Below are 24,145 nucleotides of genomic sequence, written 5' to 3' on the forward strand. Positions count from 1 at the left end.
TAGCTCGCACCTTGTAACTGCATGCTTTCTCTCCACGCCACCAGCAGCACCTCCTCGCACCCTGAACACAAACACCCACCAAAAAGTCACTTGAAATAAAACCTGTGCAAAACTACAGCCTCATCTTACAAAAAACAAATCCCACAGTCCTTGGCTTAGGACTGAGGAGACCTATCCCCCACTGTTTTTCAGGAAGTTGCCGGGCAACCGTAATGTTTACGCCCAGATGCACAACGAGAAAGAGCAGGAGATGACCAGCCCGGTCAATCACAGCGAGGACACCCAGCACATCATCCAGGGCGAGGAGTTCATCGATGATGACCTGGACTCGCAGACTCTAGGTAACGCAGGAGGTAGCCCCGCCTTCCGTTCCCTTATAAGGACTACCACTAACCACTGCTACTAAAACTCAAGCCGCTAACACCAGCAGCTCACACTCATCAAGGTACTGGAGATACCTTTTCATCCTTATCACTGGTATGACTGACAGACTGTTGACTTTGAAATGAACTAAACAGTGTTGGCCGCAGGGACTAGTGATGTCATCATCATGTTATACTGCATTAAATGACGTTTTTTAATGTAATAAATTGAAATAATGTATTATTGATGTCTAGTCAAAGCAGCTGTTTACTGTTGTGAATTTGATCACAATCATGAACAATGTACACCTCAAAGTGTGCGAGCGTTGTGCCGTGTTGGGACATCTCTGCTGTAATTACACATCATGACTTTGTTCAGTACACATCATGACTTTGTTTACTACACATCATGACTTTGTTTACTACACATCATGACTTTGTTCAGTACACATCATTACTTTGTTTACTACACATCATGACTTTGTTTACTACACATCATGACTTTGTTCAGTACACATCATTACTTTGTTTAGTACACATCATGACTTTGTTCAGTACACATCATGACTTTGTTCAGTACACATCATGACTTTGTTCAGTACACATCATTACTTTGTTTAGTACACATCATTACTTTGTTCAGTACACATCATGACTTTGTTCAGTACACATCATGACTTTGTTTACTACACATCATGACTTTGTTTAGTACACATCATGACTTTGTTCAGTACACATCATGACTTTGTTTAGTACACATCATGACTTTGTTCAGTACACATCATGACTTTGTTTACTACACATCATGACTTTGTTTAGTACACATCATGACTTTGTTCAGTACACATCATGACTTTGTTTAGTACACATCATGACTTTGTTCAGTACACATCATTACTTTGTTTAGTACACATCATTACTTTGTTCAGTACACATCATGACTTTGTTCAGTACACATCATGACTTTGTTTACTACACATCATGACTTTGTTTAGTACACATCATGACTTTGTTCAGTACACATCATGACTTTGTTTAGTACACATCATGACTTTGTTCAGTACACATCATGACTTTGTTTAGTACACATCATTACTTTGTTTCGTACACATCATGACTTTGTTCAGTACACATCATGACTTTGTTCAGTACAAATCATTACTTTGTTTCGTACACATCATGACTTTGTTCAGTACACATCATGACTTTGTTCAGTACACATCATGACTTTGTTTAGTACACATCATGACTTTGTTCAGTACACATCATTACTTTGTTCAGTACACATCATGACTTTGTTTACTACACATCATGACTTTGTTCAGTACACATCATGACTTTGTTCAGTACACATCATGACTTTGTTCAGTACACATCATGACTTTGTTTACTACACATCATGACTTTGTTTACTACACATCATGACTTTGTTCAGTACACATCATTACTTTGTTTAGTACACATCATGACTTTGTTCAGTACACATCATGACTTTGTTCAGTACACATCATGACTTTGTTTACTACACATCATGACTTTGTTCAGTACACATCATTACTTTGTTTAGTACACATCATGACTTTGTTTACTACACATCATGACTTTGTTCAGTACACATCATGACTTTGTTCAGTACAAATCATGACTTTGTTTAGTACACATCATGACTTTGTTCAGTACACATCATGACTTTGTTTAGTACACATCATGACTTTGTTTAGTACACATGACTTTGTTTAGTACACATCATGACTTTGTTTAGTACACATCATTACTTTGTTTAGTACACATGACTTTGTTTAGTACACATCATGACTTTGTTCAGTACACATCATGACTTTGTTCAGTACAAATCATGACTTTGTTTAGTACACATCATGACTTTGTTTAGTACACATCATGACTTTGTTCAGTACACATCATGACTTTGTTCAGTACACATGACTTTGTTTAGTACACATCATGACTTTGTTTAGTACACATCATGACTTTGTTCAGTACACATCATGACTTTGTTTCGTACACATCATGACTTTGTTCAGTACACATCATGACTTTGTTCAGTACACATCATGACTTTGTTCAGTACACATCATGACTTTGTTTAGTACACATCTTTACTTTGTTTAGTACACATCATGACTTTGTTTACTACACATCATGACTTTGTTTAGTACACATCATTACTTTGTTTAGTACACATCAGGACTTTTTTTAGTACACATCATGACTTTGTTTCGTACACATCATGACTTTGTTTAGTACACATCATGACTTTGTTTAGTACACATCATGACTTTGTTTAGTACACATCATTACTTTGTTTAGTACACATCATGACTTTGTTTCGTACACATCTTTACTTTGTTTAGTACACATCATGACTTTGTTTCGTACACATCATGACTTTGTTTCGTACACATCTTTACTTTGTTTAGTACACATCATTACTTTGTTTAGTACACATCATGACTTTGTTTCGTACACATCATGACTTTTTTTAGTACACATCATGACTTTGTTTCGTACACATCATGACTTTGTTTAGTACACATCATGACTTTGTTTAGTACACATCATTACTTTGTTTAGTACACATCATGACTTTGTTTCGTACACATCATGACTTTGTTTAGTACACATCATGACTTTGTTTAGTACACATCATTACTTTGTTTAGTACACATCATGACTTTGTTTAGTACACATCATTACTTTGTTTCGTACACATCATGACTTTGTTTCGTACACATCATGACTTTGTTTAGTACACATCATTACTTTGTTTAGTACACATCATGACTTTGTTTCGTACACATCATGACTTTTTTTAGTACACATCATGACTTTGTTTCGTACACATCATGACTTTGTTTAGTACACATCATGACTTTGTTTAGTACACATCATTACTTTGTTTCGTACACATCATGACTTTGTTTAGTACACATCATGACTTTGTTTAGTACAAATCATTACTTTGTTTCGTACACATCATGACTTTGTTTCGTACACATCTTTACTTTGTTTAGTACACATCTTTACTTTGTTTAGTACACATCATTACTTTGTTTAGTACACATCATTACTTTGTTTAGTTTGCTACGATGGTGAGGAAAGGATCAGATCACAATCTATGAATTCATTCAGTTTAAAAAGTCCCAACAGTTCCTCACGACAAAGCTCCAAAACCTCCCTGTAACCATCGGAAGCGCGGAGCAGACACAGGCGCTGGATGGGCGGCCATCTGCCTCGACTGCTCGGTCTGAAAGACAGCAGGACAGAGAGGGGCGGAGCCAGAGAGACAGATGAAGATAGAGTCATAGACAGAAAGAGAGAGAGAGAGATTGACAGATTTGTGCTCATCCCTGTTGTATTACTGATCATGTCCCTGCCTTTGTCCTCCTCTCTCTTGTTGCCAGGCAACCATTCCGGTGTTGTCCTGAGTATCAACTCCAGAGAACTTCACAGTTACCTGACCAGCTGATGGCTGCCATGGCAACACTGACAAGCTTAGTCTAGCCTAACCTCACTGGCTAACGAGCACAGGGATTTCACTCTGCCTTCCTTCGTCTCCTTCGTCGTCGTCCTCCTCTTCCTGGGACTTCACCACGACTCCATGACCTCCACCAGGCCTGATCTCAAACACGTTCACCCTGATGTTGGTTTTTTTTGCTCTTCCTGCTAAGGGATGGGAGCCACACCGATTTATCTCTTTTTAGTCAACTTCATCGCGAGCCCGCCGACCCGCCCCACTGACAACAGAGACCCCCCGGTGAGGATGAAGGTCTTGATGGTGTTGCACCACTTCAACTCACTCACTGTGTCGATGTTTCAAGTCAATACATGTGTACATTTGTCCCTGGTGGAGGCTCAACATCAGCCATCGTGACTGATGACATCAGAGAGGGTTGGGCTTCTAACCGACCAATCAGTGGCCAAAGATCAGTGTGCGTGAATGATTTACTTTCACCAAAAGAAAAAGTGTGCTGAATGGACGACTAAAACTGCCATAATCATTTTACACAATAGATCAGTTATTCAAAAAGCAAAGTTAAAAAAAAATCAGATTTCAAAATAGAAACGCAAATTAATTTGAGAAAGAAAAAAATATGCAAATAAACAGAAAGTACATCGAACGTATGTATGGGATTATGTTTTGTATTTATTTCCAAAATGATTATGTTCTGTTTACATTTATTTATGTTTCTATTTATGTCCCTCCATATTTATTTTTGTTTTATTTATTTCTTGACTCTTATGTTAATCAGGGGGCGTGTCTTGACCGTGGATCCGATTAGAATAATGACCTCCAGATGCTACTTCCTGGAAGAGGCCACACCCCCTCAGTAGCATAGGATGGAAGAAATACAACCATAAATGCATGACAAAGGGAGTAAATGTGAAGAGAAAATCACAAATTGAATGAATTCATTTAAAGAAATAATAATTGGTCACATGCAGTAATTGTATTTGCAGTATTTCCTCCTGTAGCGGCTTGTTGGGTTTATTTACTGGAGCCGTGAATGCACCGGGCGACTTTTAGAGGCAGACTCCTACTTTAAATTCCCTCTGTCAGACGAGTGTGCATCTTCATATTAAGTACAAATATTCAAGGATTTTTTTTTTTGTGCATATGAATACATTAATTGTCTAAATGTTTAAATTAACCTAGATTTCTATTTAATTTATTCAAGTTATTTTCCATGTATAATTATGGCAGTATCAGTCCTCCATTTTTGCCTGACGTCCATCGAAGGAAACTCCTATTTTTGTGCTTCTCCCCTCTTGTTTCATCATCTCTCTCTCTCCAGATACTCAATGCTCTCTCTTAAAAGGCAATATTTATCCCTCTACGGAATGTAAAATATAAGAAACTCTTGTGGTTTTGCATACGAGGAGTGTACACATGCAAACACAAGAGGGCGGTGTTGCACTTTCTTAGATTCCTTCACGCAGGTAAAGTCTTTGTGCTATATTTTATGCTCCAACAGAATTTGTTTTTTTGTTTTTTTTCCATTTTCAAAATCCCCCATGTTGTTGTTTACAAGCATTTGTTGTGAGGTTGAATTTCAAATCAGCAACCACTTGATAGGAGCTCATCATCTCGTCCTACGGTGCCTAAAACTGTGGATCTGCTCAGAGACATTACTTGTTGGGAGTATATTTATTTCTAATAATGGTACGCCCCCCTCCACTTGCCCCCCCTAAACAGACTCGCTGCCCCGGAGACTATAAGGTCACTGTCATGGAGGTAAGGTGTAGTTGATGTATTTTACTGTGTCAGCCTATATTAGGCGTAACCCGTGGTGGAATAATGTCTCCTTCAATGTTTGGTTTCTTGTAAATGTGTAAATATGAATCTCCACTTTGTACATAATCCCTTTGACATGGGCGTGTGAGTGTTTTACACTAAATACACAGATTTTTTTTTTTTTTAAGCTGTCCTTTCACCAAGTTTCTGGAGTTTCACTAGAACTGCCTGCTTCACATCTGTTTGATATTTTCAGTGTAATCTCGTCAGTGAGAGCGTTCTTTTCTCGGTCTCCATAATCTTGTGAAGGTCCAACGACACGGTGAAGACTGAATATGGATATTTTTGATACACTTGTTAGGCGTGTAATTTATCTCAGTGAACACTGGTTAGTGTTTCTCCTGCCTTTTTGCTGAAGACTTTTCTTCTTCTTCTTTTTTTTGTCTGTTTTTTTTTTTTTTTGTTCGTTTGATTGCACTAATTGTGTGAAAAGTTCTGTCAAAGAATTAAAAAAAAAAACCAACAACAACAACTCTGAATCAGGAGGTCTTGGGCTCAGAAAGACCTTCGCCGACGACCGACGCGTCCATGACCACAAACGTCACTGTTTGGTTCGTCTTGTGTTTGATGCAAGGAAAGAGAACTCACTCATTCAGATTTTGACTTTCTTCCTGTTTTGTACATATTCTGGTCGGCTCCTTTTAGTACTGTTTGGTCATTGTATCCTTGTCCCGTGAGGACCGTGGTCATTCTAATATGATTGTGGGGGTATTCACTGATGGTGGCACCACGTAACTTTGAGCACAGTTTTAATTTTTTAATTTTCATCTTTCTGATGTTTTTTTTGGGTGATTTTTTAAAAAATTTCTTTACTATTAATATTATTATTATTATTATTTTGCTATTAAAAAGTAAATGTCCTCATCAGGAAGCATAGTGCACTTAATCTGCATCACAGAATAAATCACTCAACCAGAACCTGGACGTCTGCTGGTTTTGTCAGAACACGCTCCGATCTTGTGTTGTTTCAAATTAATATTCCCTACTTTTTTTTTTACAGGTTCAGTAAATTCTGAGTCCCTGACATTGCTGCGTTGATTTAAACGGCGGTGAAGAAATCTGGAGCGCTTCTCTTTTAGTCTATTTGAGCAGGAAGCGTCTGGCCTGCGCCAGCCGGGACTCGAACCCCGAACCTTCTTGCTGTGAGGCCACAGTGCTGACCACTGCACCACCGTGCAGCCCAATGAAAAGAAATGACCATGAGAATCGCTCAGCCAAAACCAGAGGTTACCGTACATGCGTTTGCTACTTGTTCAATAAAACTTGATTGATCATCTCAAACGTCACCATTTTAGCTTCTCTGGTTCGGAGCTCGGCTCTGTGTCGCCTGGTTCCTGTGTGTTTGTGTGCAGGTACGTGAGGTTGTGCGTTTAGCCGCACGTAACCGGAAACACCTTCAAATTGAAACCAGCAGAACCCCGGTGACTCCGGCTCGTCCTCCGTGACTGACCCCGAGGTGTGTTCTCCCTCCACTCCTGAAACTGGCCAGAGCCGCCATGAGGTCCAGCCAGGCAGCGCTCCTCTGATGAGGGCTGCTTTAAAGCCTCTGCACCTTCCTCCTGGTTGATCCACATCAACAGTCTTGACACACGTAGATCATTTTTTATGCAGGTGCTTGTCATTTTACTTTTATGTTTTATGTCTTCTGTTCTATTTTGAATGAAACTTTATATCCTGCTGTCTCAGACTCCAGTGCCACATTCCACAAGTACTCCCGGTGGAATAAAGTTCCTGTCAACATAATAACACATTGTCAGCCATTAACTCAACCCGTGTTTCTCCTACTTTGACAAGTCTGACAGTGCCGAGGTTGATACGGCGAACAAACGTGAGCGCTCGAGATGAAAGGTGGAAGTGCCACCGGAAGTGCGGCTCAGGTATCCGGAGGTGCTCGTGAGCGATGCTAGCTTAGCGGGTACCAGCCCATCGGAGAACCACGGTACCCGCTAGTACATCCGCGCCGCCACGTGTGTGGTCGACGGCTACACATCACGATTATAAATCCGTAACCAATCCATTCAATCGCCCGGATGTGACTGCTGCGGGATTTCGGGGTCGGAAACTTCATGAGAATCCAGTGACGTGACGCTTTTTCCGAGGTGAGAATGGTGTTGCGTTCCTACATCGCGTTAGCTAGCATCTCCGTGGACGAGCGGCACCCAGGCTTCGGTGGGGTTTTATCACCAAACGTTGCTCTGTTTTTGGAGACGGTTTCCGTGTGCTCGTTCCGAGTGGCAGAGCGTCCCCGGTTGCTCGCTCAGCGTCCGGGAGACTCGTCATGAAATCCAGTCTAGCGCTGCGTTGAAGTTCACGCTGAAATGCTCACATGGTCGCGACTGTCCAGTCTGTTTTAGGTGCTGTTTTATGCGCCTTTACGGAGCCCAACATGTGCATATTAGCGTGTCCTCAGCCTGCTACGAGCGGGCGAGGCTAAATTAAGAAAACTCTCATTTCCGTCTCTGTTTGCCTTCAACTGATTCATTTCCTGTCGCTCGAGCTCTCCCGGTCTGCTGGAGTGGATGAGATTCCTGTCCTTCTCAAGTCATCTTCATCAAATCTATTCGTAATAAGCCTTGATTAAGAGCTAAATTAGCGTTGGAGCGCTTGTGAGGTGTGTCCCAGTCCCTGCGGGCTCACCTGTCACCTGCTGTGACTCGGTCGTGAAACAGGAGCTGCTCGACCTCCACTGCCACTGTTCAGTGTGAAGGCTGTTGGGGTTACGGCAGTAGAAGAGGACGTTCTTCACAAGGAAATACTTTTGGTCTTTTTTTTTGCTGAGTGTTTGTGCACCGGGGAAGCCAGGGGAACAGTGGTCCTCACTGTGGCCCCCAGCTAGAAGGTTGTGGGTGGAGCCCCGGCTGCAGCACGGGGTCTTTCTGGGTGAGTCTCCATGTTCTCCCTGTTCCTGCTGGGTTCTCTCTGGTACTCCAGCTTCCTCCACAGGACCAGGTTAATCCAGACTCTAAATTGACCGAGAGAAGATGGATGGATGTTTGTGCACCTCACCTGATGTGTTCAGCCCCCACAGACACGCTAGCGGTAGATCCCAGGAGGATCCGGTGACCTGGGTTCAAGCATGGTGGCCCTGCCTGGGGCTGATGTCAGGTGATCATTCCCTCCTCAAAGGTCGCCGGACGTTTAAGCCTTATTACCTGCGAATGACGGCCAACAAAACACCCCGCTTCCTTGTGTTTGTTTTTATTAAACAAAGCTTTTCATCCATTTTCCACGCATCACGTCGTGTCCTTCTGGGTATCAGAATCAGGTTTAGGTTTAGGCTCACACCTCCAGTTCCTGTTTCATTGCTGTCAGCTGGACTCATAGGATACTGGTTACACTTGTAGTACTCAGTACACGTGTAGTGCTGCTCGCCATTCTTCAACACGCTGGCACCTATCCGTATCCGACCTCGACAGACTTGTCTTGTCTTGTGTGTTCAACGTCACGTGAATGACCAATTATCTGGCAAGATTCCCTGGAATTCCTTTGACTGCTTCCAAATCCGTAGATGACTTCCCTTCAAGCCTCGACTCTTCACGCTGACCTCAGGGCGCAGCGAGCAGAGCTGGCGTGAAGCGGCTTTAGTTTTAGATACCCGTCCGTGGACGGGATCGTTTTCACGCCCTCTCGTGTTTTAGCGTTGTCATAATGTCCTGCAAAGACACTCCAGGCTCTAAGACTTTTTTCTTTTTTTTTTTTTACCTTTTTTGAAATTTCAAAAAAAAAATTCAATATTTTTTTATGCTGAAAATCAAGAACGATGAAGTTAGCTAACATGCAAGCATGTTCCATTTTCTATATGGAACATAAATCAGATGTATGCATATAAACGTGTGTATATATATTTATGGATGTGTGCATGTATATAAAACAATAAATAAAAAACACATTTGTATAACAAAATAAATAACATTACATATGTAAACTCAATCACAAATACATGCATGTGTAACAAACAACTGAGTGAGGTCTTGTGGTACTGTGTTGTACACAAGAATGACCCAATGTGAGCCTAACATGGGGAGGTCAAAGGGCAAGGCCAGGATAAACCTTCCGGCTGTGTTTGTTGCGTCTCTTTATTTACGTGTTCCTGGTCTAATTTGACTGGTGGAGCTGTTCTAATATTGACACAAAAAACAGGAAATGGGCCGCGTTTTGTGTGCGTGAACGACCCTGAACGTGAAACAACAACGTCTCCTCCAGTGGTTTGGAGCCAGCCGGCCCAGGCTGGGATGTCCGTGCGCTGCCCCAACACTCCACTCGGAGGAGTGTTGTTACACAAACTTGCCATTCGAGTTGTGTTTACGTCTGTTGGTGTCGGCGTCAGATTTTGATCCCCGAGCACGTCGGCGTCTGTGTGAACTTTTTAAGGAGCCTCAGAATCCATGGTGGATCAATCCCTGAGGCTGAACAAGGTGGAGGCTTTAGCAAACACCCATGAACGCTGATCCCAGGCACACTGTGGCTTTGGTCACCCGTTGGGCGCTGCTAGTTTGAACACACGGGTTTCAGGGTGTTTTTAATTCTGTTGTTATTGTGACTGGCCGTGTATTTCAGACAAACACAGCTGTATTTGGAGAGCATGGAAGCAGCTGGCAGTCACCGGTGCTGCTGTTATCTGTGACGGAGCCATCCTGCTCGACTGCCTCGGGTGATGGAACCATGGACGGCTCCGCATTCTAACACCTCGTGTCAGCTGCAGAGCTGTGAGGAATGTGGTTCAGGCAGACGGAGAAGAGCGGAATGAGATTGCGAGCGCAGAGCCGGCACGGGGAGGTGGTTCAGCCGAGCCAAGGGTTTGAAAACCGCGTGTTCTTCTTCGCCAGTGAGAAGACGAGCTCTTATTTTTGTCCTGTCAAAGCAGGAAGTGAAGCTGCGGGATGTCGTGTGTGTGATACGTGAACGGAGGGTGTTGACTAAACTGAATGGTGCACTGTGTGCCATTTTAGTGACCTCTGAGAACAACACACCTGGGTGTGGTACTGGGTGCAGTTTTACTGTACGGCTGATTTGTTTGTTGAGAGCTGGAAAATGAAGAAGCGTGACCCTGCTGCAAAAACTGACGCACACACAGGGTTGTGTAAAAGGGAGGAGAGAGGAACTACAGTGTTTTTTTTTCTCACTGAGGTTTGCCTCAAACGGTGCGTGCAGTTTTCCAAACTAGGATGACTTTCTGTTCTGTCTCCTAACAAGTAGAAGAGCTGCCATTTACTCCCAGTCGTCTGTGGGCAAACGGCTTCGTCAGCGAGGGCGAGGGACGCCCCGTCGCTGACTGTTGTCCTGACCCGTCTGAAGCAATTCCAGGGGGGGAGGAGGCGCATGTGGAAAGCTGATTATTACTATTCATCAAAAACCATGACGATTAACGAGGCTTGACCTTGTGCAAAAACGTACACATCGATTTGATATTAAGTCTTGACTGAAAGTCAGGTTTTACCACCAGCGCTTCAGCTGTCGCTGCACGACTTGTGAGCAGAGCCGAGTTTCTTCCCACCTGCCAGCCGCCTCAGCAGGTGAGACAAAAATTCGACCTTTGACCTGCATTACATCAGTTACCAATCTTTGCTTGCAGTTGTCACCTCCTTGGCATTTATACATCGGCCCGCGCTGTTTAAGTTGCCCCTGCCCCATCTACAGCACTGAGGAAGGTGAAAAGGGAATTGCAGGAGTGCAGCCGGGGAGACGGAGGCATGAATGAACATCTCCAGTTCAGGCTGAGCCTCAGCAGGCCTCAGCTCAGCGAGATTCCTTTGTGGGGACAGACATCTGATCAAATTTAGCAGCCATTTCTCTTACAAGAGCAATGCTCCATCTATCATTGCAGTCAGAGGCAAGAATAGATCTTCTTCCTAGCTGTGTTTAACTACATGTACATATATTTTTATTCCACGTGACAGAGGAAGCGACGCACGACTGGGACAGGATTGGTTGTAATGGTCCAATGCTGGTTTTACTGCAACATTCCAATGGAAATCATTGCAGCTGCACTTAGACGGGCGGTTGATTCGTTCCGGGACTCTGTTCCTACTGTTTCCACAGACCTCAGAGAACCAGAGACCCGGGGAGCCTGTGAGGTTTCACTGGGAGAGCTTCTGTTATGCGTACTGTCCTCTGTCTCAGACGAGGTGCGACTTCCATGTCATTTTTCAGTCTTGCCTCTAATGAACAGAGGAGAAGAAGCTAGTCGTCGTGCGTACAAGTCGGGAGTCCATGTTTCCCTTTCATTCCATCTACAGCCGAGGCAGAGAAATAATTGTGACAATTCTATGAATTCATTCAGAAAACTCTCATATTTCAGGTGGTGATGTGTAAAATTGCTCGGCTTTCTAAGGTCTAAACGAGTTATGGTATTTTCCTCAAACTAATGAAGTCGTTCTGACAGAGGGGGCTTTCTGCCAGCGAGCCTTTTAGGTCGAAGCAGTAGCGAGCAGCCCTTCGCACCCTTGTGCCAGAATATAAATGCTTTCCTGTCATTCTCAGCAGGGGACTCCTGGCTAGCTGGAAAACAAACAGCACTCAGTAATCAGGGAATTTTCTCTTGTGTTTTGCAGTTTCACCAGAAAACCCTTCATCATGATGAAGGGGAGAACAGACTCTCCTCCAGACCGGTGAGTAGAAATCAGACAGGAACACATCCAACCATTCGCTCTCGACAGCCGATCCGGTGTTGGTTCACTCCCAACCGCAGTCTCTGAGGTTCTCGACGCTGACAGGCAATAAATGGCGCAGGACTTCCCCTGGTTTGGTTTGGGTGGCGTTATAAAATACCATGTACTCAAAAGAAACCAATCTGACATACCGTGTGTGTGTGTGTATATGTGTGTGTGTGTGTGTGTGTATATGTGTGTGTGTGTGTGTGTGCGTGCTTGGTCAAACGTCGCGACAGCAATAACATGCTCATGACAACGCACTTCTCTTGGCCTCTGCAGGGGCTGCTTGGTGGGAATTATATTCTTCATCCTGGGTCTGGGAACGCTGCTGCCATGGAACTTCTTCATGACCGCCTCACTGGTAAAACAAAAAAGCTAAAAAAAAACCAAAAGCCGTCACGGTCTCGACTCATGACGCTGGTGTTTCACAGTTCTCACGCGTGTTCAGTGCTTGGCTGCTTCTAAGCTTTTGGTTCACTTCCTCATATTTTTTAGGCAGCGTGTGCTTTTTCTGTGAGGTACAGTCACATGACCGCATGACTTGTTTGACTTTGAGACAAAAGCTCATAGATGGATGGATAGATATCTCTATATGTATGTATATATATTATATATAGTGTGTGTATGTGTATAAATGTATATACTGTACATATGTGTGTGTGTGTATACGCATACATCCATATATATATGTACACACATGTACATAGAGAGAGAGATCTAAAGTATGAACCGTAAGTAAACAGCTGGATTAGTGAAGCTGGTGTTGTCGTCAGTGGTTTAAGTGATTAGTGGACATATTGTTTGTCATGCCATGAGGGTGCGGGGTTTTAAGTGGTCATAAGTCACAGTCACCCACCGTACGGTCTGTCACATGACTGCGTGGGTCACTGCACATGGGCACCTGCGGGGTCTGGCGCGCTGCTTCGAGGTTGTCGGGAGGTGAACGTGTTCGCACTGAGAGCTGCGCGTCTCTGCAGCGGGCGGCTGAGCACTGACGTGAGATGACTCCCGTATCAGTGATTCTGGTCAGGCTTCGCCAGCGCTGAGGGAATCAGGCTGTTCTCTGCACAGTCGTTATCTGCAGATAATGAAGCCGGAGTGAAACATGTAACTGGTTGGATTTGAAGCACTCTTCCCCTCAGTGCAACACCGCTTGGTACAATTTAAAAGAAAAAGGGGTGTAAATGTGTTTGCAGCTGCTTCAGGTGGAAACATTGGTGTTTGTTCAGACTCTCTTTTGTCTTCACTTCCAATTTTGCTCCTCCTTCTGTGTTTTTCTGGTGTGAGCAGCAGCTGCTGCCAGTGTTGGGGTAGAAATCTTTCCTGCGCCGACTCAAACGCTCCTCTCCAGCACCCTGCAGCTGCTCCGATTGGTCAAAATCTCCTCGTTGTGATTTTGATCTTCGTCTTATGTCAGATCAGATTCCTGTTGTGCTCGTATCTCGCCTCACAACTCGCTGATGCATGGATGCTGTCCTCTTTCCTACCCTTCCAGTGATGCAGCATATCTCCAGGCTGTCATCTGTCTTATGATTGGCGGCTGCATGCCTGTTCAGACCTGCAGTTAACGTGCATCCTGAGTGATGTGAAAGTTCAGGAAGCAGTGAGATTTGACCACTGACGCCACATCCAGAGAGGTTGTTAAACAACTCGGGTGATTGGTTGGTGCGGAGGGAACGGAGCGTTTCCGCCCCTCTGGCTGCTGCGCGAGTCTCTCCTTTAATTTGCAAACAGAATTGATGAGACTGCGTATTTGCCTACAGAGGAGGAGAGAGAGATCTCATCCCAGGTGGGAACTGCCAGACCGGGAGCTGCGCACCTGTGATGGACTCACTCAGGATCCTCGTTAATGACGGGTCAGAACAGGCTCACTGCCTCTGCAGGTGGACTCTTGATCTCCTCTCCGTCTCTCACTCAGGAGCTCCTGCACTTCACATTCTCTCCATGTTGACCCACTGATGTATTTGAATGTATTGCACGGCGTTTACGGGGCAGCCAGTGGCTTCCGGAACAGGAAAGAGGACTTGTGTTCACAGTTGTGCACCCATGTAAAATCAGCTTTCAGCAAGATGGGAGCGACCTGGATGGACCTCAGTATGAGAGGAGATCAAGAGACGGGATTCTGTGCGTGTCAAGTGGCATCGTGCAGCATGAGCTCACGTCTGACTCGTTTCCCCTTGTTTGTAGTATTTCCAAGGTCGCTTAAATACGACAGAATGGAGCAACGGCACAGTGGTTACCCGCAAAGAGTACTACTTCAACAACTGGATGACGCTGCTGTCCCAGCTGCCTCTGCTGCTCTTCACGCTGCTCAACTCCATCCTGTACCAGAGGTCAGGGACGATGAGCCCGTTCACATCCTGGCTCATCAGCTTCACTATGTGACAGGAATGAACTCGTCTCCATTCTGGGGGATTTTGGTTCAGGGGAAAGAACTCTTGGGAAAGTGCCGACAGACACGAAAACTGGTCGCTGGTTTAGACACGTGACAAAGTCGTGACAAATTTAAATTCATCTGCAGATCGTTGTCTTAGTTAATTATTGATGTGGGGAAAAAAATCTTTCCTAGAGGAGGAAATCTTTAAAGTCTTTGACCCGAGTTTGACCTTTGGTAAGCTACTGACCTCCATTGTTATCATTACATATTGAAGATTTCCAGACTTCCTCCTTTTTAGATGTTTCTGAAATGCAGAATCAGAAGCTTTTCGAGGGCATTTGGATTATTCCTCATTTTGCTGCGGTCCCCCTTCAGGACCCCAACGGACCCCTGAACCTCACATCCTCCAGTCTGAGTGACTGTGTATGTGTCAGTATCCAGAGAATCCGTTCACTAGAATGTTGAGTGACTGACGGTGGACTCTTGTCTCCCAGGATATCTGAAGCCATGCGGATCGCAGGCAGCCTGGTTTTTATCCTGCTCCTCTTCCTCCTCACAGCAGTGCTGGTGAAGGTGCCGATGGAGGAGGATCGCTTCTTCTCTGTCACCATGGCGACCATCTGGTTCATCAACTGTAAGTGTCAGAGACTCGCTTGGTGACAGAGATGTGATCGAGCATTAAAACCAGCCCTCCTCCTCCAGCGTTCGGGGCCGTGCTGCAGGGAAGTCTCTTCGGTCTGGTGGGTCAGCTTCCCCAGAAGTACAGTGCCATTTTCATGAGCGGTCAGGGCCTCGCTGGGACCTTTGCCGCCACCGCCATGCTGCTCGCCATCGCCAGTAAGCCACATACACAAAACCCCTGATTCCTCAATTTTCCAGCTGCAGAGGATGATCAGAGGGATGTTGTGCTGGTCAAATCAGAACTATGCCACACACACTCTTCTGTTTGTTCTTCTGGAGTAGTGAAAGGTGTGTTTGTGCCTCAGGTGATGCAGACTCTGAGTCAGCAGCGTTGGGTTACTTCATCACGCCGTGTGTGGGGACCCTGGTTACCCTCTTCTGCTACATGATACTCCCCCGCCTGGTGAGTCACTTCCCAGATTCCTACCCATAATGCACTCACAGGTTGTCAGCCATCAAATGAGGCAAAGACCAGAACCGTCTCGAGTTCAAAGCGAATGTCTCGGGTGGCGTCCTCTTATCTGACGTGATTCATCTCGTGCTGGACAGCTGTTGAGGTGTTTGCTGAGGAGAGGGCGCCTCCTCTCAGTATTATGTCAGGAGGAATGTGCTTGTTTCACAGGTTAGTTCACAGCCCTTTGCCACCTTGATGAATGTCCAAGTAAGAAGGCCTAAACATGCTGGATTATCACCTGAGGACCTCAGGTGATTTGTGAAAATGTTCGTCTGTAGAGTCAAAGCTCGTGGTTGAAACTCCTGAGGTGTTGCAACATGGATACATTAACTGACCCACCTTGACCATCCAAGTCATACTGGGGTGTTAAAGCACTCGATCCAAATATTCCCTGGTGTACAGCAGCAGTAGTGTTCTAAAGCAGCAGCAGTGTTCTGAAGCAGCAGCAGTTGTGTTCTAAAGCAGCAGCAGCAGTTGTGTTCTAAAGCAGCAGCATTAGTGTTCTACAGCAGCAGCAGTTGTGTTGTAAAGCAGCAGCAGCAGTAGTGTTCTAAAGCAGCAGCAGTGTTCTAAAGCAGCAGCAGCAGTAGTGTTCTAAAGCAGCAGCAGCAGTAGTGTTCCACAGCAGCAGCAGCAGTGGTGTTCTAAAGCAGCAGCAGCAGTAGTGTTCTACAGCAGCAGCAGCAGTGGTGTTCTACAGCAGCAGCAGCAGTGGTGTTCTACAGCAGCAGCAGTAGTGTTCTAAAGCAGCAGCAGCAGTAGTGTTCTACAGCAGCAGCAGCAGTAGTGTTCTAAAGCAGCAGCAGCAGTGGTGTTCTACAGCAGCAGCAGTAGTGTTCTAAAGCAGAAGCAGCAGTAGTGTTCTACAGCAGCAGCAGCAGTAGTGTTCTAAAGCAGCAGCAGCGGTGTTCTACAGCAGCAGCAGCAGTGGTGTTCTACAGCAGCAGCAGCAGTGGTGTTCTACAGCAGCAGCAGCAGTGGTGTTCTAAAGCAGCAGCAGCAGTAGTGTTCTAAAGCAGCAGCAGTGGTGTTCTACAGCAGCAGCAGCAGTGGTGTTCTACAGCAGCAGCAGTAGTGTTCTACAGCAGCAGCAGTTGTGTTCTAAAGCAGCAGCAGCAGCAGTAGTGTTCTAAAGCAGCAGCAGTAGTGTTCTACAGCAGCAGCAGCAGTAGTGTTCTACAGCAGCAGCAGTGGTGTTCTACAGCAGCAGCAGTAGTGTTCTCAAGCAGCAGCAGTGGTGTTCTAAAGCAGCAGCAGCAGTTGTGTTCTAAAGCAGCAGCATTAGTGTTCTACAGCAGCAGCAGTTGTGTTGTAAAGCAGCAGCAGCAGTAGTGTTCTACAGCAGCAGCAGCAGTAGTGTTCTACAGCAGCAGCAGCAGTGGTGTTCTAAAGCAGCAGCAGCAGTAGTGTTCTACAGCAGCAGCAGCAGTGGTGTTCTAAAGCAGCAGCAGCAGTAGTGTTCTACAGCAGCAGCAGCAGTGGTGTTCTACAGCAGCAGCAGTAGTGTTCTACAGCAGCAGCAGCAGTAGTGTTCTAAAGCAGCAGCAGCAGTAGTGTTCTAAAGCAGCAGCAGCAGTAGTGTTCTAAAGCAGCAGCAGCAGTAGTGTTCTACAGCAGCAGCAGCAGTGGTGTTCTAAAGCAGCAGCAGCAGTAGTGTTCTACAGCAGCAGCAGCAGTGGTGTTCTACAGCAGCAGCAGTAGTGTTCTACAGCAGCAGCAGCAGTAGTGTTCTACAGCAGCAGCAGCAGTAGTGTTCTACAGCAGCAGCAGCAGTAGTGTTCTACAGCAGCAGCAGCAGTAGTGTTCTAAAGCAGCAGCAGCAGTGGTGTTCTACAGCAGCAGCAGTAGTGTTCTAAAGCAGCAGCAGCAGTAGTGTTCTACAGCAGCAGCAGCAGTAGTGTTCTAAAGCAGCAGCAGCAGTAGTGTTCTAAAGCAGCAGCAGCGGTGTTCTACAGCAGCAGCAGCAGTGGTGTTCTACAGCAGCAGCAGCAGTGGTGTTCTACAGCAGCAGCAGCAGTGGTGTTCTAAAGCAGCAGCAGCAGTAGTGTTCTAAAGCAGCAGCAGCGGTGTTCTAAAGCAGCAGCAGCAGTGGTGTTCTACAGCAGCAGCAGCAGTGGTGTTCTACAGCAGCAGCAGTAGTGTTCTACAGCAGCAGCAGCAGTTGTGTTCTAAAGCAGCAGCATTAGTGTTCTACAGCAGCAGCAGTTGTGTTGTAAAGCAGCAGCAGCAGTAGTGTTCTAAAGCAGCAGCAGCAGTAGTGTTCTACAGCAGCAGCAGCAGTGGTGTTCTAAAGCAGCAGCAGCAGTAGTGTTCTACAGCAGCAGCAGCAGTGGTGTTCTACAGCAGCAGCAGTAGTGTTCTAAAGCAGCAGCAGCAGTAGTGTTCTACAGCAGCAGCAGCAGTAGTGTTCTACAGCAGCAGCAGCAGTAGTGTTCTAAAGCAGCAGCAGCAGTGGTGTTCTACAGCAGCAGCAGTAGTGTTCTAAAGCAGCAGCAGCAGTAGTGTTCTACAGCAGCAGCAGCAGTAGTGTTCTAAAGCAGCAGCAGCGGTGTTCTACAGCAGCAGCAGCAGTGGTGTTCTACAGCAGCAGCAGCAGTGGTGTTCTACAGCAGCAGCAGCAGTGGTGTTCTACAGCAGCAGCAGCAGTGGTGTTCTAAAGCAGCAGCAGCAGTAGTGTTCTAAAGCAGCAGCAGCGGTGTTCTAAAGCAGCAGTAGTGTTCTACAGCAGCAGCAGCAGTGTTCTACAGCAGCAGCAGTAGTGTTCTAAAGCAGCAGCAGTGTTCTACAGCAGTGGTGTAGAATTTGGTCGAATGTAAATCAATCAAATCAATCATACAGATTGCGGTTGGCACCCACCCGTGGCCCTGATGCTGCTGTCTATCATTCAACAATACAAAAGATGAGTGACAGTAATGCTGATATGTTTGGTAGAGTAGTAAAACCTTCAGGGTTCTAACCTGTTCTGACCTGTTCTAACTTGTTTCGACCTGTTCTAACTGGTTCTAACGTGTTTTTAACTGTTCTAACCTCTTCTGACCTGCTCATTTATACAAAATAATCCATAGGAAGGAAGGTTTAATGACGTCTTTCTCATTTTTGCTGTGCAATGAAGAGCAGCTCAGAGATTTCTTCTCTTTGCCCTCGACTGTAACTGAATGTTGATTTTTACATTTTTTTTTCCTGAAATTGTTCGCTCCCGTCTACTTCACTGTTCCAAACTTGAGTGTGTCTTTTTGGCTGCAGCTCATCTGGAATGTGTTGTCTGTTTCTTTCCATGCAGGAGTTTGCTCAGTATCACCTGGACAAAAGCAGCAAATATGAGGCAGGAGCCACCGACGAGCTGCTCACAGGTCAGATTTAGAGGACTGATACAAGGAAACGCTCCTGTTGTGGTGGTGATTGAACTCTGGTCCACTGTCCGCCGCCTCCGTCTGCTGGAATCACATCAGTTCAGGGAGAAATGATCTCATTAGCTCAGTTGATCCTGGCTTTAGTTCTTGGAGCGTCCGGACAAAGACGGAGCCTGTTGGACACACAAAGCTGCACTCACTCAAATAATTCACTTTACTGGATGTCTAACATGTTGAACAATCTTGTTTTTCTTCACATAGAGGGTCGTGTGTGTGTGTGTGTGTGTGTGTGTGTTTGTGTGTGTGTGTGTGTGTGTGTGTGTGTGTGTGTGTGTGTGTGTGTGTGTGTGTGTGTATGTGTGTTCGTTCAATTACAGAGAGCAGCATCGTGGAGAACGGGAAGCTGAATGGCCACGCTAACGGCTCAGTGGCCACCAGCAGGGACACCAGCGTTGCTGAGGCGGATCCTGATCCTGACCGGAACAAGCAGGCCTTCCTGTCTCTGGAGCAGGCGGGGCCGGGACAAGCCAAAGCTTCCGTCTTCGAGGTCTTCAAGAAGGTGAACAGAAGCGGCCCCCCCACTCTCTCAGATATCAGATCCTCTTTGGTCCCTTGTTCTCAACATGACATATTTTGTCCCCGTCTCTTCAAGATCTGGGTGATGGCGTTCTGCGTGACGTTTGTGTTCACGGTCACTCTGTCTGTGTTCCCTGCTGTCACTGCAGATGTCAAAACATCGTTCCCAGGAAGATGGGGTATGACAGAGCCTTGGGGCTTTGCTCAGACCGGCAACACTAGTATCTGTTTCAGATGAATTATTCCAGTTCTTGCCGATGTGTCTCCACAAGCAACGTGACATCATCAGCCGTCACAATTCAGTCTGGCCGGGCTACCGAGTCCTCGTCAGCGACCAATTTGATGCCACTTTCGAGTGACGCTGCTAGCTAGTGGCAATTCAGCGTGATTCACTAGCCTACGACTCTCAGCCTGCCAGCGTCAACCACGCGGTTGCAGTCGATTGGCGAGGCCCGGCTACCGAGGCGAGTAGCAGCATGTTAGCGTCATGTTAGCATATCCAGATCTTCTCCAGCAGCTGTTAAAACATCAGGTAAGCTATCATTTAGCCAGCGGTTACTACTAGCATTAGCATGCCTCACTACTAGTGAGCTGCTGATGTTTTCCCTAAGTTTGTTTGGAATCTTGTGTTTTTTTTTAAAGCTGCCGTTCCACCGTGTAGAGTAGCTTCAGTAGCAGCTTCAGTAGCAGCTTCAGTAGCAGCTTCAGTAGCAGCTTCAGTAGTAGCTTCAGTAGCAGCTTCAGTAGCAGCTTCAGTAGCAGCTTCAGTAGCAGCTTCAGTAGCAGCTTCAGTAGCAGCTTCAGTAGTAGCTTCAGTAGCAGCTTCAGTAGCAGCTTCAGTAGCAGCTTCAGTAGTAGCTTCAGTAGCAGCTTCAGTAGCAGCTTCAGCTCCATCCACTTCACTACAGCTGAACTCCGAAAAGTAAAACGGTAAACTGTCGTTTGCGTCAGAGCGTCAGTGACGTGGAGGACACGTCATGCTGCTCTCTTCGACTTGTGCGGATTGACCGGTGATGTCTGAACGCGTGAATCCAATCCCGACAGATTCCAGTGCCAACAGTCTTCCGTGTCTGTGTGCAGTCTGAGCAAATCCCTCCATCTCTGCTGATCGGTTGTGCTGGGATCTGCTGAGCATCACTGACTGACGGTCTGATTCTTCCTTCAGAGCGCTTCTTTATCTCCGTGTGCTGCTTCTTGGCTTTCAACATCCACGACTGGCTCGGCCGAACAGTCACCACCCTCATCCGATGGGTAAGTTTCTGTTTATCCATCGTATCTATCAGTCTCCTTCCCTCCATCCCTCCATTTATAATACTCTGTCTTGTCTCTTTCCAGCCTGGTAAAGAGTCTCGTCTCTTCCCAGCGCTGGTCGTGTCCAGGGTGGTCTTCGTCCCTCTGCTGATGCTCTGTAACGTCCAGAGCCGCTTCTTCCTCCCTGTCTTCTTCTCCCACGATGCTGCTTTTGTTGTCATCATGGCGTTCTTCTCTCTGTCCAGTGGATACTTCGTCTGTCTCTCCATGTCCTACGCTCCACAGTGAGTACCAGAAGAGGGCGACGCCCAAACCCTAACCCGCCACACTCACGGGGCTGGGTTGTGTCCACATGCTCAGGTTGTGCTGGTTCGGTTGTTGTCTCTTAGTTTGTGTGTTTCCTACGTGTTTTTTGAGGACGTGGTTATATTGCATCCTGTTCTGAGTCTACACATGCTGTTTTATTTTGAAAAATTGATTCACGGATTCATGTGTGCCAAGACTTCCTGCTTGACACGTCTGCTATTAAAAATAAAGCCCCCCCCCGTTTGAATCGAGCCGCTCACAGGCGTCTGGCGAATTTAAGGACGGATGTGAACTGCATCTCAACCGAAACATGGCGGAGACAAAAGAACGAGTCCCCGAGGACGACTTTAAGCTTTAAGCGCTCTCACCTGATGGACACCTGGCAGGAACCTGACGGACGCCAGTTCACAGCTGTCAGTGTGTCATTAAATTCCCATTTCTGACATGTTGATTTTGAAAAACATCCGACCTTTAACTTGAAGTTCAGCAGGACTCACACATGATGACATCATCACTCCTGCAGCCCTGCTGTGAGCGGCGTCGGGACTGGAAGAATGGAACAGACAGAAGGCTAACAGAAAATAAAACTTGTTTTCTTACTGATCGAACCGCGTGTATCAGTTCCAGTGACTTAAGCCCTAATCGCTGGTCACATGCTGCCTCTCTCTCGTCTGGGTCTTTGAAAGAGGCATCACTAGCTGGTTGACGTCCTGCCTGTAAGACGAGTCTGAGGGTTAAAAAGCCCCATTGCTGCTGCTGCTCCTCCTAAAACACACCTGCAGGAAATCTTAACTTCTCCGTAAACACTCAACACTTGGACTCTCAAATTTTATTCATGGAAGATGAACTTGATACATGTGACAGGGAGTGACCCCAAATGTGGCCCCTCCCCCTCCCTCCTCCTGCCAGGTTGGTGGAGCCGAAGGATGCCGAGACTGCAGGAGCCCTGATGACCTTCTTCCTGGCCTTGGGCCTGTCCATCGGAGCTGCGCTGTCCTTCCCCCTCCGAGCTCTGGTTTAGATACACACACATGCATCTCTACTCCTCACACACACACACACACACACACGCATCTCTACTCCTCACGCACACACACACACACATGCATCTCTACTCCTCACGCACGCGCACACAGACAAGTGACTGATGAGAATCCCTTCGGAAGGAAGAAAAATAACGTGCCGCCTCCGTTCTTTTCTGTTTACTTGAGTTGAATTTACCTTTGTTCTCTAGATTTCCTGCTCAGCTGATCACGTAGAAGGGAAACTTCCGTAGCTTCAGATGTTTTGTTCAACTGTTAACATTTGGTTTAGTATCAAATTGACTTTTTTTTTTTTTTTACTTGGATGACTTGAAGGATTACAGTACTTTGTTGTTAGATTATTTTAGATGACATCATTGTTTTTGATGGATTGGTATTTCTTGAATTATTTTACTGTGTTTAAAAAAAAAAAAAAGAGAGAGACTTCCAGAAATGGAACAAATAGAAGCTTTGTCATATTTTACTGTCAACTACCAGCTGACGAGCTTCCTGGTGAGGAAGGTTTGAACCGCTGGTTCTAGTGAGTATTTTATATGTTCTGGCCGGTAAACTGTACCAGGAATTTGGGGTTTTTGTTGCTCCCAACGTGCCACACGTCAGTGCAGGTATTTTACTGTTGTTTTCAGCTCTACATCCATGTATGTTTTAGTCGCATTCCTTACATGAGCTGATGTTTTATTATACTTGCTTTAAATCTCAACAAGCTTTGGTATTTTTAATTGTGCTTTTTTTTTTCACTGCACTTGTAAAAAGTTGACGACGTCTTCATGTCGCTGCCGCTGAGGAGCGACGGCGCCACGCAAGCAGGGAGCAACATGAATATTGATCCGTGCTGCATTCAGGTTCCCTGGGGTTTTTTTTTTTTTTACTTTCTTCTTGACTCTTTATGTTCCTGCAACCAATTTACCACAGAATATTTATGTAGTATCTGATCATGTCAGGAGAATGTGGTGTAACTTCTACCACGTTTCCTTTTGCTGCTTCCGTTGGCATAAAAATGTTCTGATATTTCAACTTTTCTACATCTACACCACCAGAGGGAATGTAGATGTTACTAGAAAATACTAGGTGTGGCTAGTTGACCGCGTACTCGTAGGTCTGCCTTAATCATTGCAGCTCAACCCAGTTGTGCATAAACGCGCCAGTCTGCCCCCTGGTGGCCAGGGACCTGTACTTGTATTACTAACTCAAGTGAAAGGAATTTATCCACAGCAGTAATACTTCATGTCCTGTTTTATTTGAACCATGTCACACGAGTTAAAGGGATTTCAAACTTCTGCACGCTCATCGTCTGTCTGTTTCACATTCATGTCAATAAATGACTGTTTTAAAAAGGTTGGCGCAGCTGTGATGTCATCTGTCATGTGATAATGAGGTAAAAGCTTTTGCCAGAATCACCGTGAGGTGAAGTCTTAGGTTCTTGCTCTCCTTTTTTTAAGTGTGCTTTCTGGGGGGTTTGTTTATGGAGGATTCACGTCCGTGTTAAACCTTCTTAAAGCTACAGAGCAGCACAAGTCTTGATAACTCAAACTCTCTGTTTCAAGCCCTCCATTTCCAGCTAGGAGCTCCTGGTCATGGTGGATCTTCCAGTGGCCTCAGCGCAAAAAATTCCCACTTTCAGGAGAACCTTGGAGTCAAAGGTCAACCTGGAATTGTCTTTATTTTAAACCTGGCTCACTTTTCAGTGGATGATGTTACCATGGTTACTGGTAAGCGCAGCAGAAGTGTCTTTAAAAAAAAAACCCTTTGAACCTTAATTCGAACCCCTAAACATGCTCAAA

General features: G+C 45.6%; 2 protein-coding genes across 12 annotated transcripts in view; both read left to right on the forward strand.

Annotated features, from left to right (window-relative positions):
- sorcs2 (sortilin-related VPS10 domain containing receptor 2) overlaps window positions 1-6,667 on the forward strand; it is a 186,501-nt gene extending 179,834 nt beyond the window's left edge. For 2 of the 8 annotated variants that reach the window (XM_086197835.1, XM_086197837.1), the window contains 2 exons: window positions 193-445; window positions 3,785-6,666. In XM_086197835.1, the coding sequence (XP_086053961.1) occupies window positions 193-406 (214 nt within the window). In that variant the 3' untranslated portion in view covers window positions 407-445; window positions 3,785-6,666. Of the gene's footprint in view, window positions 1-147; window positions 446-3,784 lie in introns of all 8 variants that reach the window. The other 6 variants (XM_086197834.1, XM_086197836.1, XM_086197831.1 and 3 more) reach the window with 5 other exon arrangements.
- Window positions 6,668-7,532: 865 nt separating this feature from the next.
- LOC147238411 (equilibrative nucleoside transporter 2-like) lies at window positions 7,533-23,698 on the forward strand. 4 transcript variants are annotated; one of them, XM_086197840.1, is made up of 14 exons: window positions 7,815-8,781; window positions 12,228-12,284; window positions 12,606-12,687; window positions 14,514-14,659; window positions 15,198-15,337; window positions 15,406-15,540; window positions 15,690-15,787; window positions 19,119-19,188; window positions 19,566-19,747; window positions 19,841-19,943; window positions 20,930-21,015; window positions 21,100-21,299; window positions 22,231-22,368; window positions 22,412-23,698. In XM_086197840.1, the coding sequence occupies exons 1-13, from the start codon at window positions 8,753-8,755 to the stop codon at window positions 22,340-22,342; spliced, it is 1,440 nt and encodes a 479-aa protein (XP_086053966.1). In that variant the 5' UTR covers window positions 7,815-8,752; the 3' UTR covers window positions 22,343-22,368; window positions 22,412-23,698. The 4 variants fall into 4 exon arrangements, with proteins under 4 accessions (XP_086053967.1, XP_086053966.1, XP_086053965.1 ...); XM_086197841.1 differs by lacking the exon at window positions 7,815-8,781 and adding an exon at window positions 7,533-7,775 and having other exon boundaries at window positions 22,231-23,698; XM_086197839.1 differs by having other exon boundaries at window positions 7,816-8,781; window positions 22,231-23,698.
- The last annotated feature ends 447 nt before the right edge of the window (window positions 23,699-24,145 follow it).

Source organism: Aulostomus chinensis, chromosome 24, assembly GCF_037954235.1.
Source record: "Aulostomus chinensis isolate RoL2024-O1b breed Wild chromosome 24, RoL_Achi_v1.0, whole genome shotgun sequence".
NCBI lineage: Eukaryota > Metazoa > Chordata > Actinopteri > Syngnathiformes > Aulostomidae > Aulostomus > Aulostomus chinensis.

Coding starts and splice junctions, on each gene's coding strand:
- LOC147238411 (XM_086197840.1), top strand. CDS start 8,753: ATGGTGGCCCTGCCTGGGGCTGATGTCAG. Junction 14,660..15,197: donor AACTCCATCCTGTACCAGAG/GTCAGGGACGAT, acceptor CTTGTCTCCCAG/GATATCTGAAGCCATGCGGA. Junction 15,338..15,405: donor GACCATCTGGTTCATCAACT/GTAAGTGTCAGA, acceptor CTCCTCCTCCAG/CGTTCGGGGCCGTGCTGCAG.